Source organism: Mchenga conophoros, linkage group LG13, assembly GCF_057382185.1.
Source record: "Mchenga conophoros isolate Kocher_MC1m ecotype Shallow Benthic linkage group LG13, M_conophoros_male_GT1.1, whole genome shotgun sequence".
In the NCBI taxonomy this organism is placed as follows: domain Eukaryota; kingdom Metazoa; phylum Chordata; class Actinopteri; order Cichliformes; family Cichlidae; genus Mchenga; species Mchenga conophoros.
The window spans coordinates 25445204-25461394 of record NC_140538.1 but is presented as its reverse complement, the minus strand read 5'-3'; the positions used below and the strand labels follow the sequence as shown (position 1 = coordinate 25461394).

Here is a 16191-nt window from a genome sequence, read left to right as displayed (position 1 = left end):
GTTTCGCGTTCATACAGCGCACACACGGCATTTATTTGTTATTAATTAGTAAGTAAAAGAAGGAAAGTGAAAGCGCGAAAGACTACTACTGAAGTGCATAGTATGAACTAGCAAAAGAAAAGTCCACAAATGAATACATTCGAAATAACAACACATATAACGGTATTCAAGATTAAATGTTAATTAATATGTAAGTACATATAAATATATAATACAAGCACATTTTGAATGTGACTATAAGTTGCAGATGTATGTGATTAAATGTGAGGCGTTATAAAAAAAGTGTTATATCTGCATTCTAATCGCAGATATTTTATTTACCTGTAGTTTTGTTCATCTTATGTAATCAGGCTGTAAGTATACTAGAAGAATCTCGAACTTCTACCGGTGTCGTGTCTTTTTCCAAAACCATGTTCGCCAACTTGAGCTGGTTCACAACCACCGGGCTCCCCCTGGTGGAGAGCAAACTCACTTACTCCGATTCAACAAACAAACAAATAGACTGTGTCACCTTCATTAAGATAAGATAAAATACGAGAAGAAGAGAAAATGTAACTTTAAATACAAGGTAAACTCAACAAACATATTAAAAAAGTAGGCATTAAGAGACTCAAATATGCATATATTTTAAAATAATGAAAACAGCAATGCAGCTAATGAGGACATCAAATCAATGTAATTCTCTTTTTTATCATCTGGTTTTAAAAGAGCTTTTTGCACCAGTTAAAAATAGATTGGACATTTCCTTGATGTACAGTAAGCTTCTGTAACAGAGATCCACATCTGTTCATTCAAAATCCGGCGAACACAGCTAGGTTTCAGACCAAACTTTTGTTTGACTGAATGGTTTAAAAGGAGATGAAAAGTCAGATAGATTCATATCATTCAAACTCCATCTGCTGGTGCACAATGCCATTTATCAGTCTGTCTGTCTCTTTTTGTGTTAGCTGATTTCTTTTATACTGCAATATACTACACATAAAATATGAAAATGTTTATTTGCATTTGTGTAAAATGTAAATGCAAACAGAATGCAACGATTTGCAAAGCTGTCAAACCCATATTTTATGCTCATCACATGTTTAAACAGAGACATTTTAATATTTCACAAAAAATATTATCTCATTTTAAATTTGATGGCAAAAACATGTCTCAAAAAAGCTGGGATTGGGACAACAAAATGCTGGAACAATTTTACATCATACAGTATCATCAAAAGAATCAGAGAATGTGGAGAAATCTTTGTGTTCATGGGACAATACTGGACAGCCTCTGGCCTTTGGGCCCTGAGGAAACACAGGCATTAAATACAGGCATTATTGTGTCATGGAAATCAGTGCATGGGGGCAGGAACACTTCCAGAAAATACTATCTGTGAACACAGTTCACCATTAATACAGGTTGTATCATACAAAGAAGAAGCCATATGTATGCATCTCTCATTCAAATCTCTTTAAAATGAAACTGAGCTTGTACTGAAAACAAACAATGCTATCTGATCTGCATTTTAAAATCGACTACTGATTGCACGAAACAGGGGACAGGCTGAGTCAAAAACAGGTTTTTGCATACTTTGAAAGTATGATAAACATACAGTAGATATTATTTCAGTGCATTGCCGGTGAAGGAGGAGGAGGCAGTTTAGTTAAACTTTTCCAAGAGTTTCCAATGCGTAAATATATGACAGAGCGGATGACAGGCAGGTTGTCACTCTTTGACATCTGTTGTTTTTAGGTGTCACTGGTGAGATCATCTTAACCTGCGTTAAGACTTACAGCTAATGATAGCTCTTATCACACACAAATCCGCCTATTTTACGCAGTTGTTTGCGTAACCGCACATTTATCTCATGACTGACATCATTCAGGCATAAGATAACCTGTTTGGTGAATATGCAGTCTATCCTGTACGGCTGGTTCTTCTATGGGAGTTTTCCTCTCCTGTCTTACGCATTGTGGTCTGATGTCTCGGAGAAGAAGGAACCTCTTTATTTCTCCTTAGGTTACGAATCAGAGCACAAACAGGGCAGACACAACAGAAGCAAACATGTTGTACTTGATCGGAGTAAGTGCAGACCTATTTATATATTATTTTAAGTCTTTTAGCTGTAAGTAAGTTCATTTTTCAAAGATTGTGTTTTCTAGTGGTGACTGTAACCTGTGTGATACTGACTGCTGTTCGTTTTGCCTTAAGATCATTGCTGGTCTTCTCTTTGTCATATATTGGTTTTCAACGGGACTCAAAGAGGTAAGCAGCTATTTATTTTTCTTTCTTTCTTTCTTTTTTAAATGTAGCTCACATCAAGTAAGAAGCAAACAGAAACATTTATAGAGAGTGCATAGAGGTGGAACAAGGAAGCAAAGACTAACTCTGTGTAATGATTCTTATCATTTTCAGGGAAACAAGTCACAAAAGTCCCAGCTCCCAGAATCCTCTGCAAACAACAAGTTGGTAAGTGGCAATCAAAAGTTAAATGCTGAGCTTACTGAGAATAGTTTGGATAAAATATCTGACTTCAATTTCTTCAACAGAATGATCTGAGCGACGATGACTTGCATTTATTGGCAAAGATCCTTTCGGTTGGATTGGTGGATGCGGATCCAAACTACCTCCATCACCTAAAAGGCTACAGGGACTTGCGTGGTCCCTGATCTCCTTTGGAAAAAAGAAAGAAAAAGAAACAAGGAGCTCATCTGGAGCGACGGATGGATACAAAAACAGACTTTCATGGAGATTGTTAAGGTTCAAAATATTGGGGATGGAGACAAGAGAAAAACCACAATAACAACACTGGTCCGGTCGGGTTGAGTCAAACGATGATTTAATGATCACACACGTGGGAGATGGACACTGATGCAGACAGCCTCAAATGGATTTTGAAGGATTTGTGATGTCATCAAATCAATGCTTATTTGGATTACAAGTTATTCTCACGTCACCCTGCAGATTTTTCATGATCACAGGATAAAACATGCAGTATGTTCAGTTTAAATGTTGCACTGAATATCTCAGAGGTGCACACAACTGCGTTATGTTAAATATGGATCCTGATTGCTTTAATGTTACCTTTGTAACCCACGGCTGTACTGCTTGTTGCAAGTAATCTGTCTCAATAGTGCTATTTAATATTTAGCTAAATGCTAAATTGGTGCTACAAGGAGTGCAAGTGGAGAAGAATACAGTCTTTATCGCAATCATTACCCAGTCATCAAATCAGAACAATGTGTAACGCATTAGGCAAGGGTGTGTTTTGTCCTGTGGTTTAAACTGTTTTTAGTAAGAGAAAGAATGGATTGTTTGCATAGCTTCACTTCAAAAAGAACCATGTGGCCATGTGGGAGAAAGGTTCGATTAATTTGTTTCTCTTGTCTTTTTGTTCATGTCCTTTTCTGGAGAGAGGAGACAAAAGAGAGAGTTAAGCAAAGAGACAGATTAGATTCTGTTGTTGTTATTTTTTTAAACCTTTCTTTTTTGGTATGATATGGCAAACGTAACTCCTCTTACCCCAGACCCGTCTGCTGAGCTCGTTCCCGAGCAGGTAGAGCAAGATCACCACAGACATGTTAAAAAAGAAGAAGCCCACCAGACCAGCAGCACTGAAGCGCCCAAGAAGAGGATACACCCAAATCCCGACTGACATGTACACCCATATAATCCTGCAGAACATGTTCAGAATATAAAATAAAAAAAGGAAGGAAAAAAAAGGTTTGGCTCATACAAACATTCACCCAGTGTGTTCACGCAGTTATTGTAACAGCAAAACAGCAGCAAAACTAAACATCTCATATGCAATGAACAGCATGCTTATGGTTTGTTCTGTACTCATGAGGAGTTATTGGCTGCATTACAACATGTGAGCCCGAGCTGTGGAGGTTGAAAAGAAGCTTTTACCCGCAAGCTGTATACACACTGGAGCAGCAAAAATAGATGCATTTAGACAGTGTTGTGCTTTCAGCCACATGAAGGTGAACTTCAATCAGTGTCAAATGAAAGATAAAAACTGAAGAAATGCTTTTTTTAAAGTGCTTGATTATGCTGTTAATGCTGAGTCAGCACTTACCAAGATAAGTAAGCCAAGCCCACGATTCCTAATGCCGTCAGTGCATGTTTAGTCTGTGGGTAGACGTGAGGCTGCATCAGCACCTCTCCAAGTAAGATGGGAAGGACAAATGTGTGCTAAAGAAAAAGCCAACAGCAACATGAGAAGTCCCGGCAGGCCAACCAAGAATTGCTTAAAAATGTTTTAAAAATACAAACGATGCTGAGTAATTATTTATTATGCCGAAGAACATAAGTCAACAGACCATAGCGTGGTTCATCCACGGAGGGAAGAAGGTGTCGATGGTAGCTGGGTAGACTAATTCTCTATCATATGCAAAGATTGCCCAGAAAAGTAGAACAACAAACTAAAGAAAAGGCAGCAAAGGCAGAGTTAATGTGAAGCATAGTGTTTTGCTTTGGGGGGTTTTTTGCACTTGAAAGAATGTAGGATTTGCAAATGTGGGGTTCTCACCGTGCCCACTGGAAAGGCAAAGACAGAGAAGAGAAGGTCTTTAAACTTGCTCAGAGTACTCTCAGCCTTTTTCTCAGGTTGAAGATCATTCACTGCCGCCAGTCCAAAGAACGTCATTTGCAATAACTGAAACATTACAAGCAACATTGTTGTTTTTTCCCACTGTCCTTGTTGGGATCGCAGGGTCATTAATCCTTCACAACAATTACCCATAAACGATCAAGGTACTCACCAAATTCAAAAAAGTGAGGTACTTCCAAGGTCCTCCATAAACAAAGATTCCTGGTGGCAAATCCTCTCCATCCATATCAATTAGATTCTTAATAATAAACGCATACCAGCTGAATGCTGCAATGTGATACACTCTCCTAACAGTCATTCTCAGTGTAAACTTATATTCTTCTGTAATAAATAGTGAAAATAAATTAAAATGCAAGCAAAAAAAGCAACAACAAAACAAAACAAAAAGACTAAACTTCAAAGTTTTCCCTTCAGATGTGAGGCACTTGAAGCAGTGAAGGTTCTTTAAAGATTAGTGTAATTCAGCGCCGGCTTATCAAGACATTTGCAGGCAGCAGAGACAAAGAAACACAAGAGAACCACTGTTCAGTTTTTTACGAAACATATGGCGACTTCTTTCATAACCGCTTGTGGCTGGGAGGCAAATTTATGCACAGTGAGAGTGTAATCTGTTATATAGTGTTTTGCAAGAGAAATCCCAACGAGTTAGGAAGGTTACGTGAGTTCAGATACAGTACTGTGCAAAGGTTTTAGGCAGGTGAGGAAAAAATGCTGTAAACAAAGAATGCTATTTATTTTCCACCAATCAACAAAATGTAGTGAATGAACAAAAAAGAAATCTAAATCAAGTCAATATTTGGTGTGACCACCCTTTGCCTCAGAGCAGCATCCATTCTTCTAGGTACACTTGCACACAGATTTTGAAGGAACTCGGCTGGTAGGGTGCTCCAAACATCACAGATCTTCTGTGGATGTAGGCTTCCTCACATCCTTCTGTCTCTTCATGCAATACCAGACACACTTGATGATGTTGAGATCAGAGCTCTGTGGGAGCCATGCCGTCACTCCAGTACTTCTTGTTCTTCATGCTGAAAATAATTTTTAATGACTGGCTGTATGTTTGGGGTCATTGTCCTACTGCAGAAAACATTTGGGGCCAATAAACAATCATTTATATTTCTGAAAGCATTCTTTGTTTACAGCATTTTTTCACACCTGCCTAAAACTTGCAAAGTTCAGATAGGTAAATATCTTCTGACAAAGACTGGATCACAGAAGAGTTACTTCTTTATTATTGCTGGAAATCTAAATTCAGGAGCTCGACACATCTCTCGCGAGCTTATTAAAATAATAGTAAATGTGTGACGACAAAATAACCCGATAAATTCATAAGAAAGAAAATTTCAAAGAGCAAAAGTTTCACGTTAGAGAATAAACGTGTTAGGAAAAACAGGCAAAAATAAAAATAAAATAAAGTTTTCTCCTAAACTTGTTCTCCCATTACTTTTTCCTGTGATCCTTAAAGTTTTCATAGATGTCATAAATGGCCTGAAGATGGTGCTGGTGTAAAGGCTGTGATCTGATTGTACTGCGCCAAAGCCAATATGCAGTATGTTGCAATCACTGTGTTAAAGCTACTAAATCTGTGTAGGTTTAGAAGAGAAATCTGTTATATAAAATATAATGTATGTGTTCTTTTTGGATATTTTAAATCAAATGGAGTTTTCAAGTTACACACGAACATGTTACATATGAAACATTATATACGTAAATATTTAAAAACCTCTTGCAATTAAGGATTTAAATAATTTATTATTTAATTCTGGTTTTATTTTTATTTTAGATGGCATGTTTAATTTTGTGGAAATAGTGTCATAGTACCTAAAATTTACTTTTAAAGCAGTACCTGAGTTTCTTTCTGTGCTATATCAAAGATGAATTTAATGAACTGCACCACAGACATGGGAGAAAAACAACAACAAAAACAAACAAGCCTCGATATATTTAAGAAGTTTTATTTACAAACAGCAAAAGGTGATGAAGACAGGTATGATACTGTAAATCTGTGAGAACTCACTGTCACTGCTCAGCTCTACATACTCAAACATACATATGTAAACTCTTCACAGCTTCAAGATCAGTTTCAACAGACACGTAGAACAAGTACTGATTTAAAAACTGCAGGGTAGAGAAAAGTTTAAAAGACAAATAAAAGGTTGGTTTCAGCAGATTATAAAATACAACCCCATACTGTCGGATAGTTTTGGCTTTCCACGGGCAAAGTAAACACTTAAAAAAGCTTCATATGCTGGATTTTGGGGTTTGTTCCCCAAAATGTGTAAATGAAAAAGCGTTGAATGGTGTATATAAACAAGACCTTGAAGTAAACCTGATGCACCTTTGAATATTCATCATTAACCTTAATGACATCTGCTTTCAACAGCTGAAAACAAAAACGACACAGTGTTACACGTCGACGTCTGAGTCCATCGTGTGCATTTCCTTGTTTTCGGTTGCATGTTTAGGATGAAAAACTTTACAGTTTATTTATGCCAGCATGATCCACAGATCCACTTACTTCCAAATATATGTAATTATCATCTTTTTAAGATGAAGGTGAACCATTATAATACAAACTATAGTATATTACAGCTTTACAAAATCTGACCACTGCAGATTATCAGTTCTCTAACATCTCGTCATAAAACTAGCTGACGCTGCTGTCAGTGTTGTAAAAGATTACGGCAAGAAGGCCTCTTCACAGAAACTTGGTTTGACACATTGCACGTTACCCTGCAGTCAGTAAAAACATGTTCGATCCTGCACTCATGCTCTCAGTTCATACTGGGAGCAACTTGATGATTCAGCCACAGTAAGAAGCTCGTTGTTGAACACGTCGCACGTAATTGGGACAACGGCTTTGCAATAACTTGCATATTGTCTAAATTCACGCTTCAGTACACGTTCCCTGACTCTTCTGTGCATGATAAGCCTTGTTTTCCATACAACCCAGAAGAGAAATCCCATTTCCAACAAATATCTTTGCCAGCTTTTTATTTATTTAATTTCACTTCCTTCTACACATCCTGTATCCACCTTTTAATATCTCATCTTTCTTTGGATCCCATTTAAGTTGTCATCTGTGATAGTAGAGACAAAAAAAAAAATAGATTCACCACAAGGGCAATTAAATATATATTAATGCTTCTAATAGCAAACAATATTGGTAATACATTCATACCTCAAATCGACTGTAAACCTTCCTCTCCTTTCTCATATTCTGGATCCTCTCCAGCAGCTTTTCTCGCTCCTGAGGTGATTTTTGCCCTTTGTTTAGTTTATCAAGTCCTCGTTCTTTCTCCCTTTTAGCATTTTTGTCAGCTTTGTCTTCTTTCTCGTCATCGGTAACGGGAGACTCTTTGGTAGCCTCATTCCTGCTTTGGCTATTAGCGGAAATCTGCTCCAGGAGCAGCTTGGTATCGTCTCTGAGGTTGCTGCTCGAGAGCACGTTGGCTGTGGATGAGTGGTAGCGAGACTGGCTCGATTTGGGCTGCTTGGATGTGATCTCTGCTGATTCAGAAAAGTTACTTTGCTGTATTTGGTCATTCGTTTTCTCACTGCCGACAGACTCTTTGGCACTGCTTTCCTTTGTACCCTGGGTATGATCTGAGTTTCTCCCGCCTGTGTCCAGTTGCTCAGGCTCTGTTTTACTATTTTCAGCAGGCACAGGTGGCTCTGAGGTAGGCTCATTTGTGCTAGAGGGAGTTTTGGGGGCTTTATCCGATTCTGATGGAGTCTGGTTGGAAAGGGAATTTGTATCAGCGAGAGTGTGCAATGCAGACATGTTGGTTTCTGCTTTTTTAGCTTCAGGGGGCAAAACGAATTCAACTGACTCAGACAAAGGAGAGGAACGTGATCCTGTTTCAGCAGGGGTTGGTGCCTCAGCTCCTGTAAAGTTGAGGTCAGAGGGAGGGGTTGCTTGTATCTGTGCGTCTTGAGGAGCTGCAGTTGTTTCTGACTGCGAAGCATTAAGAGTAGAGTCTGTAATGACAGTGGAGCTTGCTTCTGATGGCAAATGCTTGGCTGGAGTGTCCGTGGGTGTGGGTACAGTAATAGTGGGCTCTTTTAGCTCAGGTACACATGGCTCAGGTGGAGAAGGGCTACTAGGTATGATATCACCTTTGACATGTGAAGATTCAGGAACCACAGAATCCTCTGCAACAGCCTTTTGAACTGAGCAAATTTCTGATTCAGAAACTTCTTTTTCTGTCTCAGTAACACCTTCCTCTGATTCAGAAACAGTCTTTGCAGTCTCAGAAATACCCTTTTCTGATTCTGGTTTTCCAGAAATTGCCTTTTCTGTTTCAGATACACCTATCTCTGATTCAAAAACAGCTCCCTCTGACTTTTCTCGTTCAGAAACTATGTTTTCTACTTGAGAAAGGCTCTTTTCTGACTCAGTAACACCTTCCTCTGATTCAGAAACAGTCTTTTCAGATTCAGAAATATCCTTTTCTGATTCGGGTTTTTCAGAAATGGCCTTTTCTGTTTCAGATACACCTATCTCTGATTCAGAAACATCTCTCTCTGACTTTTCTGGTTCAGAAACAATGTTTTCTGACCCAGAAACACGTCTTTCTACTTGAGAAAGGCGTGTTTGTGGTTCACAAATATCGTTTTCTGATTTTGATGTTTCAGAAATAGATTTTTGTGATTCAGAAACACCTTTCTCTGATTCTAAAGTACCCCTTTCTGGGTCTGATGTCTCAGAAATGGCCTTTTCTGTTTCAAAAACAGCTGTCTCTGATTCAGACGTGCCTATTTCCGATTCAGAGATATGTTTTTCTGGTTCAGAAATGCTCTTTTCAGAGTCAAAAATATCTTTTACTGATTCTTGTTTTTTAGAAATGGCATTTTCTGTTTCAGATAGAGCTCCCTCAGATTTTTCTGATTCAGAAACACACTTTTCTCCTTGAGAAAGGTTCTTTTCTGATTCAGAGATATCGTTTTCTGATTTTGATGTTTCAATAAGGTCTTTTTCTGATTCAGAAACACTTTTCTCTGATTCCAAAGTACCCTTTCCTGGGTCTGATGTCGCAGAAATGGCCTTTTCTGTTTCAGAAATAGCTGTTTCAAACACGACTTTCTCTAATTCAGATACACGTTTGTCTAATTCAGGCATGCGTATTTCTGTTTCAGAGGCATCTTTTTCTGGTTCAGAAACCTGTATTTCTGATTCAGTCATGCTCTTCTCAGCTACAGAAGGATCTTTTTCGCTTTTACAATTGGCTTTCTCTGATTCAGAAATATCTTTTTCTGACCTTTCTGTGGAAGTTGTAGCACCAGAAACGCTTGTGGTGGACTGTAACGAGGATGAGCTTGACTCAGCACCACTAACAAACACCTCAGGAGAAACACCAGATTCCATATGTACAGAGTCAGTTGCTGAAGGAGTCTGGGATGACGGCAACTTGGAAGAGGAATCTAGAGGAGTTTGGTTACTTGTATCTTTAGATTTAGAATCTTCTGCTAACCCTTTTGGCGAGGAGCTCATAGAGTCATGTGCCTCTGTTTTATCATCATTTGAAGCTAATATGCCAGAAGCAGGGTGTGAACTGGAATCTTCTGAAAGTCTGTTCTCTTCAGTGGTAGAAAGAGAAGGCGTACTGGACGATAAAGAAACTGGACTTTTCTGTGAACCATAATCTAGCAGATTATTCTCAGAGGAGGATCTCAGCATTGATGGGTCAGAGGCGTCAACTGTTGATGTTACTGCAGGAGGGGAGATGCTGGTTACTAAATGAGTCAATTCAGGATTTTGGGTGTGAGAAGCCAACGCAGAAAGTCCTTCATCAGAATTGGCACAGACTGATTTAGACTCCTTTGAGGTAGAATCCGGGCTTGGGGTTTCCTTTTTATCAGTACTTTGTGTAAGTGAAGAAACATTAGTGGGAGCAGGATTTGTGGGTGGATGACTGGGGCTGCTCTCGTCATCAGCAGGATCTGACAGCATGGGTTCTTGTGGTGATTTGTTCAGAGGTAACTCTGAGGAAGCAGGAAGAAGATCTGTTGACTGACTGTTGTCCAGTTTTGTTGTGCCTAAATCTTCTGCTACTTTATTTTGTTCTTTAGAGCTCTGGGAGGTATTGGAGTGATTTTCGATCTGACTGTCCTGCTGGTTAATGTTTTCACTGGATTCAAAAGACACACTAGCTAACTGACTGTCTGCAGTAGCACTCTTTTCCCCCTCAGTTTTGGAAGCCCTGTCTTCTGAGGATTCTCTTGGTTCAGGTCCCTCCTTTTTGACACCACTGTTGACTTTTAGTTCAGTTTCTGGTTTCACCGGGTCTTTTCCTTTGCCCTTTGCAGCTTTTGTGGCTGCTTCAGCTTTGCGTTTTGCTGCCAGCTCTTTGAAAAACATTAATCTTACATCAGGATCATTCATATCTGCATATGGTAGAAGGGTGGCTAAAGGTTTAGGTGGTTGTACCGGCTGATTGGTTTTGGGTAGCTCAGCTTCAGAAAGCTTGGATCGAGGCATGGATGGCGAAAGATTAGGCTGCTCTACATGGGGTACTTTTGCTGACTCTGTTTCCTCACGCTTTTCTGAAACGTCTTTTGAATCTTCTTGCTTTGATGAATTTTTATCATCTCCTTTAGTGCTTTCCTTGTCTGGTTTTGTTTCTGTGGATGTCTTTAGGTACCGAGTCCATTCGTAAGGTTCTCTAGCAGCAGTTCTCCTTTGTCCCAGAACTTGAGAAACAAAGGGTAGTTTTATCTTTTCAGATTCAGTTTTGTCACTGTCTTCAGTGTCTCCGTCCTTTTGCTCAGGAGGGGGGGTAGTTTGACTATCCTGAGGAGCTGGCTGATCCAGAGAGCTGAATATCAGAGAGGACCTTAACCTGGAGCACCTGTTCATTCCACTAGCATTTAGTTTCCTTCGGAAAGAATCGGACCGCAGAAGCACAGAAGTCTTTGGCTCATTTTGTTCTCCCTCCTCTGTCCTCTTTTCCTCCTTGTTTGTGGTTTGTGACTCTGATGGTGTTGTTTTGGTTTCTTCTGCCACTGCAGGAGGTTCATCGGGCAATACCTTAGGCTGTTCTCTGGCTGTTGTTTTGGCATAATTTGGTATCTGACTCACCCTGGATATAACAGGAACTTTGAACTCTCTGACATTTGGGATTTTAGGAAGTGACAAATCAACCCCTGGTGCTGTTTTCTGCATGGTGTTACGGGGCTCTTCAAAAGGATCTGGGGCCTGAGGTGGTTCCACTGGCAGGCCTTCATCTCCTGAATTATCATATGCACTAAGGTATGAGTTAATCCTCCAGTTTCTCAGCCCCTTTTTAACCATGGGATCCTTGCGGTCACTGTTAGACTCCTGAAGAAACTGCCTCTGATCAGCGTGGCTGGAGGGCGTGGGAGAGGTTTGGCACGTATATGGATGGCCTAAACTTAGTCTTCTAGGTTGAGACGAACTAAAATCTGCTGCAGGAAGCATTTTCTCTGAGCTCTGATCATAGTCTTTGGTAGATGACAAGTAGTTAAAAACAGGGTCAAAATCAGGTGGTTGCATCTCTTGTGGTAAAGCAGATTCAGAGTATTGATCTCTTGAAAGATAGCCTTGGCTCCAGAACTTGTCATAGCTGTAATTTGCTTCTGGTCCTGGTGCTGGTCCTAGATAAGGCTGCTGGCCCCTGTAAAAATGCCTCCCCTGGGACTCAGGTTCTGGCATTCCCTGAGTTTGCAGGAATGGATAAGGATATCTTCCTTGAACACCTTCAGCAAAGCCAGGATGTTTAAAGGGTCGATTTTCCATCGGTGGAATCCTGGCACATCCCTGATCAAATGATGGGTCCACGTGTGGTTGTTGGGAAGGAAACCTATTGTACAAATCTGCGGGTCCACGCAGGGGTTCCTTAGTGTTAAAGGGCACCCTTCTCCAATCGTCATCCATTCGTTCATCACAGGACTGTCTGGCCCATTCATCTGGTTGACTAGAATCAGCTGCTGGCAGAGTTCTCATAGGCTCCCTGTACAGTGATAGCCTGTCACTGGCGTATTCCCTCTTTTGTAATGGATTCATGTCTTCCACTGGAGGAACCAAATCTTCAACAATCAGCGGCTGGGAATGAGCATACAGGATCCGAAACTCTTCATCAAAGGTAGTCACGAGCTGTCCGAAGAACAGGTGCGCCATGCAGCGGTGTAGTTTCTCAAAAGACCACATGAAGCTGGACATGACATAAGATAAGTGCAATTTAATACAAGAATCGTTAAAACGTTCAATAAACTGTTGCAAACACAACACATTTATTAGGAAACAATCCTGGTGTAGTAGGATTCTGCAGTAGTTTTAAACAGCCTCACCTGTAATTTCCACTCAGCACAGCCCTGCAGTCAGTCAACAAGAAGCGATCCATCATCTGACCTTTGAAGGATTTGCCTGAGCGACACTTGTACGAGCTGCCAGACACTGTTCTCACTCGTAAAAACTGCAAGGCACAAGGAATCACCTTAAGATTTATAAAACCTAAAAATGTATGAAGCACATCTAGCAATGTTTTCAATTGCATAAATCCAAGATAGGTGGCAGCATTGCATTAGCACTGCGTCTTCTGAGATAACGTCACAGAAAAGGAGAAAAAGATTGTATACGTAGTTCACTTTTGCAGTACTATACTGGTCATGTGATTTTTTTTAAACATCACTAAATGAGTCAGTCTCCATTTACTCAACATATCAGGCTCAGATGTATTAATACTGGCATTTTATTTATATTACACAATAGCATAAAATGCAGTTCTAAGAACTTTCCTGTGCCAGTGGAGACTTGAGAGAGTCATCTTTTACCAATTGCTTAGCTTTTGTTGGACAATATAGCTTACTGTGAAAAGACCACTGGGAGATAAAGCTGGTGATATTCAAAATTTTGTAATACTGTCAACAAATCCCATGAAAAGACAAAACAACTATGGGTCATCTCTCAGTGCTTTCCAAACACCCCCACCCCTCCTCAGTGGCCTGTAGTGCCAAATCCATTCATTCCAAATGAAGACAAAACAGCCTTCAAAACGCATAATAAAAATAGATTTCAACCATTTAATCAGTTTAAGCAGACATAAACAGCAAATTTGTTAAGGACTACTTTGAGCCACAGATCGTGCATATTGTATATGAAGTAAAAGGCCAGACATAAAGTATAAATGGGAGTGGAAATTAAACATGTAAGAAGACAAAATGCATTGCAAAGAATACTCAATCACCTGAATGCTCTGCAGGTTTACTCTGCAGTTGGATACCATGCTCACAAAGTGATGTGCATTCAGCTCGTCTAGAAGGATGTAGACAGCAACGTTTCTCGTGGCAGCGTTAAGGACATCCGCAAAAATGTCAACATCGGTAAACATATCCATCGCTATGGCAATGACCTGAGGAAATGAAAGAAAACAAAGCGACCAAAGCGAAAACAAAAGCGCCATGAGCATGACAGTCGAAAAAAGAACAATGGTGATTAATGTGAAGGAAACCCCAGGCCAACCTGTTGAGCGTTTTTGATGAGTCGCCGGGCCTGCTCCTTGATACTTGGCATGTCTGGCTCAGGGGGGTTGACCAGAGTGGTAACCTCTGTGGGCACACTGAAGAGTTGCAAGTGGGGCCACCCGAGGTCCAAATCTGGGACGTCCTGGTCGCTGTGAATCGGCCAGTAAGTGTCTGAGGATCCATCTCCCCCGCTTTCCAGAAAAAGCTGTTCAGAGTGTCCGATCAGCTGGGGACCCTGAACGAAGCCCATAATGTGCTGAATCTCAGGTGTGGACAGAAAGTCCACCACATCCGCCTTTTTGAGGAACTCATAGTACCCCTCCAAATCCCCCTCAACCAGAGCGTCAATGGCCAAGCGGTACTCTTCCCGGTAGTGAGGAGGGAGGTAGTTGGGGTCCAGGGGGTTATCCCCAGCAGAGGAACACTGAGAGCGACGCGCCATACTGTGGTCTTAGGAGAGGACAAAGGGCAAAAAGATACGCAACTTGTAAATGTTTTTGAACCAAATTTGGGTTCAGCTGTAATCAGATACACTCACACAACCCACAGATGTCTAATTCGCTGCTTCTTGTTGTCATGCGAGATAGAATAAAATCTAAAGATAACAACATGTACTATTTGACAAAAAAAACCACCCTGACATGATAAAGACTCTAACAAATCAAAAGTAACAGAAGCATTTATTCTACTGTTTGTGTGGCATATTTACACTGTCTGGGTCCATAGTTACAACAGTGGTGGAGTTCACTTTCTTAAAAATCAACTAGCTGCACCCAAGTTGAGATACCACTCTATCAATACACCGTGACAAACCCAGCTCAACAACCCAAAAAATAAAAATAAATAGACGCCAGTGGATACTTCTCAGAGATATTGCAGCATCTGCTACAATTTCATTGGACCGGTGAAAGCACAATGAGGGAAATGGAATCTAACCACAGGATAGATGGTTAGGGTGTGGCCCCTCCCTCTGGCCAAACACCCTCGACTCCATTTGAACTTTCATGTAAAGCCAGAAATCTCATATAAACGAGAAAAGAAACACCAGGAGTAAAGAGTAAAGCTCAAAGCCCTGGAGCAGACGTTAAAGGACAACAAGCTCTAAGTAAATAAGTTAAAGATAAAATAGCTTTGTGTTGCCGCTACGCAAGTGAGTCTGTCATTTACGGACAAAACTTTTCCCCCCACCGAGTTAGAAAAGTTAACCGGAGCTGGGTCAGTCTGTAGTCTCATGTTGGATCCAGCTAGCCCAAACACCGCAGGGGCTAACAGCACAGAGCCATACAGCCCCCACAGTTACCGTCTGCTGAGCCTACCTCATTGGTGTACCCGTCAAGCTCTCCGTCGGTTAAACTTCACAGCAGTCATCTTGCTTTCTTCACCGTGTTGTTGTTCACAGCTGTACCGAGCTTCCAAGTCCAGGTGTGACCTGCCGAAAGTTTACTCTTACACTGCCTTTTCCCCTGTCACCCAGCTAAACCAGTTTGCTGTCATGCTTGAGACATGTTGGCGAGAATGTCTGAGACGCATCGACCGGAGGAAAAAAGTAGTGTCGACAGACCTCGCCCCGCCTCACCGGCTGCAGCAGCTCCGCAGTTTGTTCACTTCTGCTCAGCTCTCAGTGTCCGTGGCTGTCCTGAGCCAGCTGAACTCTGCCCAGATGTTATCATCCCACTCCTGACACTCACTCGCTACTACTGCTGTAAACTGGAGCCGAACTTTGTGGCTAGTTTTAGCCCTATCAGGTAATGCGTTGCTAGTTCATAAAAACCCTGCGTTGATCGCTCATATTTCTCTCCCGCCCCCACCTAACACTGTTCTGAATCATTAGTTATTATCAGTTAATACGTTTTGTGTGATCGTGCTGGCAGATATTGTTACCCGGTTATAAAGGCCAAGGATAAACCCACTGTAAATTAATTATCAACAGGTCATAGCAGGGTGTTCCACCAGGGAGTAGGGGCATACGGACACATTAATACAGACATAGTAGTTTGAGACGGCTGTTGTTACCAGGGACGGAGCGAAGGGCATGGCTCGGTACCCCCCCCCCCCCCCCAAAAAAAACAAAACAAAACAACAAAACAAAACAACAAAACAAAACAAAAACCCAA

The 16191-nt window shown here is 40.8% G+C and overlaps 2 protein-coding genes and 1 long non-coding RNA gene across 4 annotated transcripts; 1 reads left to right on the top strand and 2 right to left on the bottom strand.

The window, feature by feature from the left end:
• The first annotated feature begins 1959 nt into the window (after positions 1-1959).
• On the top strand, positions 1960-2849 carry LOC146561381 (uncharacterized). The gene is made up of 4 exons (XR_014894746.1): positions 1960-2064; positions 2194-2247; positions 2398-2451; positions 2532-2849. It is a non-coding gene; the product is annotated as an uncharacterized LOC146561381 (long non-coding RNA).
• A 62-nt stretch (positions 2850-2911) lies between these two features.
• LOC146561380 (androgen-dependent TFPI-regulating protein) lies at positions 2912-5224 on the bottom strand. Of its 2 annotated transcripts, XM_085295838.1 has the most exons (6): positions 4746-5224; positions 4514-4639; positions 4305-4406; positions 4061-4176; positions 3505-3656; positions 2912-3389 (listed from the first exon to the last, which is right to left on the bottom strand). In XM_085295838.1, the coding sequence occupies exons 1-6, from the start codon at positions 4890-4892 to the stop codon at positions 3352-3354; spliced, it is 681 nt and encodes a 226-aa protein (XP_085151964.1). In that variant the 5' UTR covers positions 4893-5224; the 3' UTR covers positions 2912-3351. The 2 variants fall into 2 exon arrangements, with proteins under 2 accessions (XP_085151964.1, XP_085151963.1); XM_085295837.1 differs by having other exon boundaries at positions 2912-3656.
• A 1309-nt stretch (positions 5225-6533) lies between these two features.
• On the bottom strand, positions 6534-15810 carry sack1ha (scaffolding CK1 anchoring protein Ha). The gene is made up of 6 exons (XM_085297441.1): positions 15394-15810; positions 14076-14527; positions 13801-13965; positions 12905-13029; positions 7776-12768; positions 6534-7674 (listed from the first exon to the last, which is right to left on the bottom strand). The coding sequence occupies exons 2-6, from the start codon at positions 14517-14519 to the stop codon at positions 7663-7665; spliced, it is 5739 nt and encodes a 1912-aa protein (XP_085153567.1). The 5' UTR covers positions 14520-14527; positions 15394-15810; the 3' UTR covers positions 6534-7662.
• Between the last annotated feature and the right edge of the window lie 381 nt (positions 15811-16191).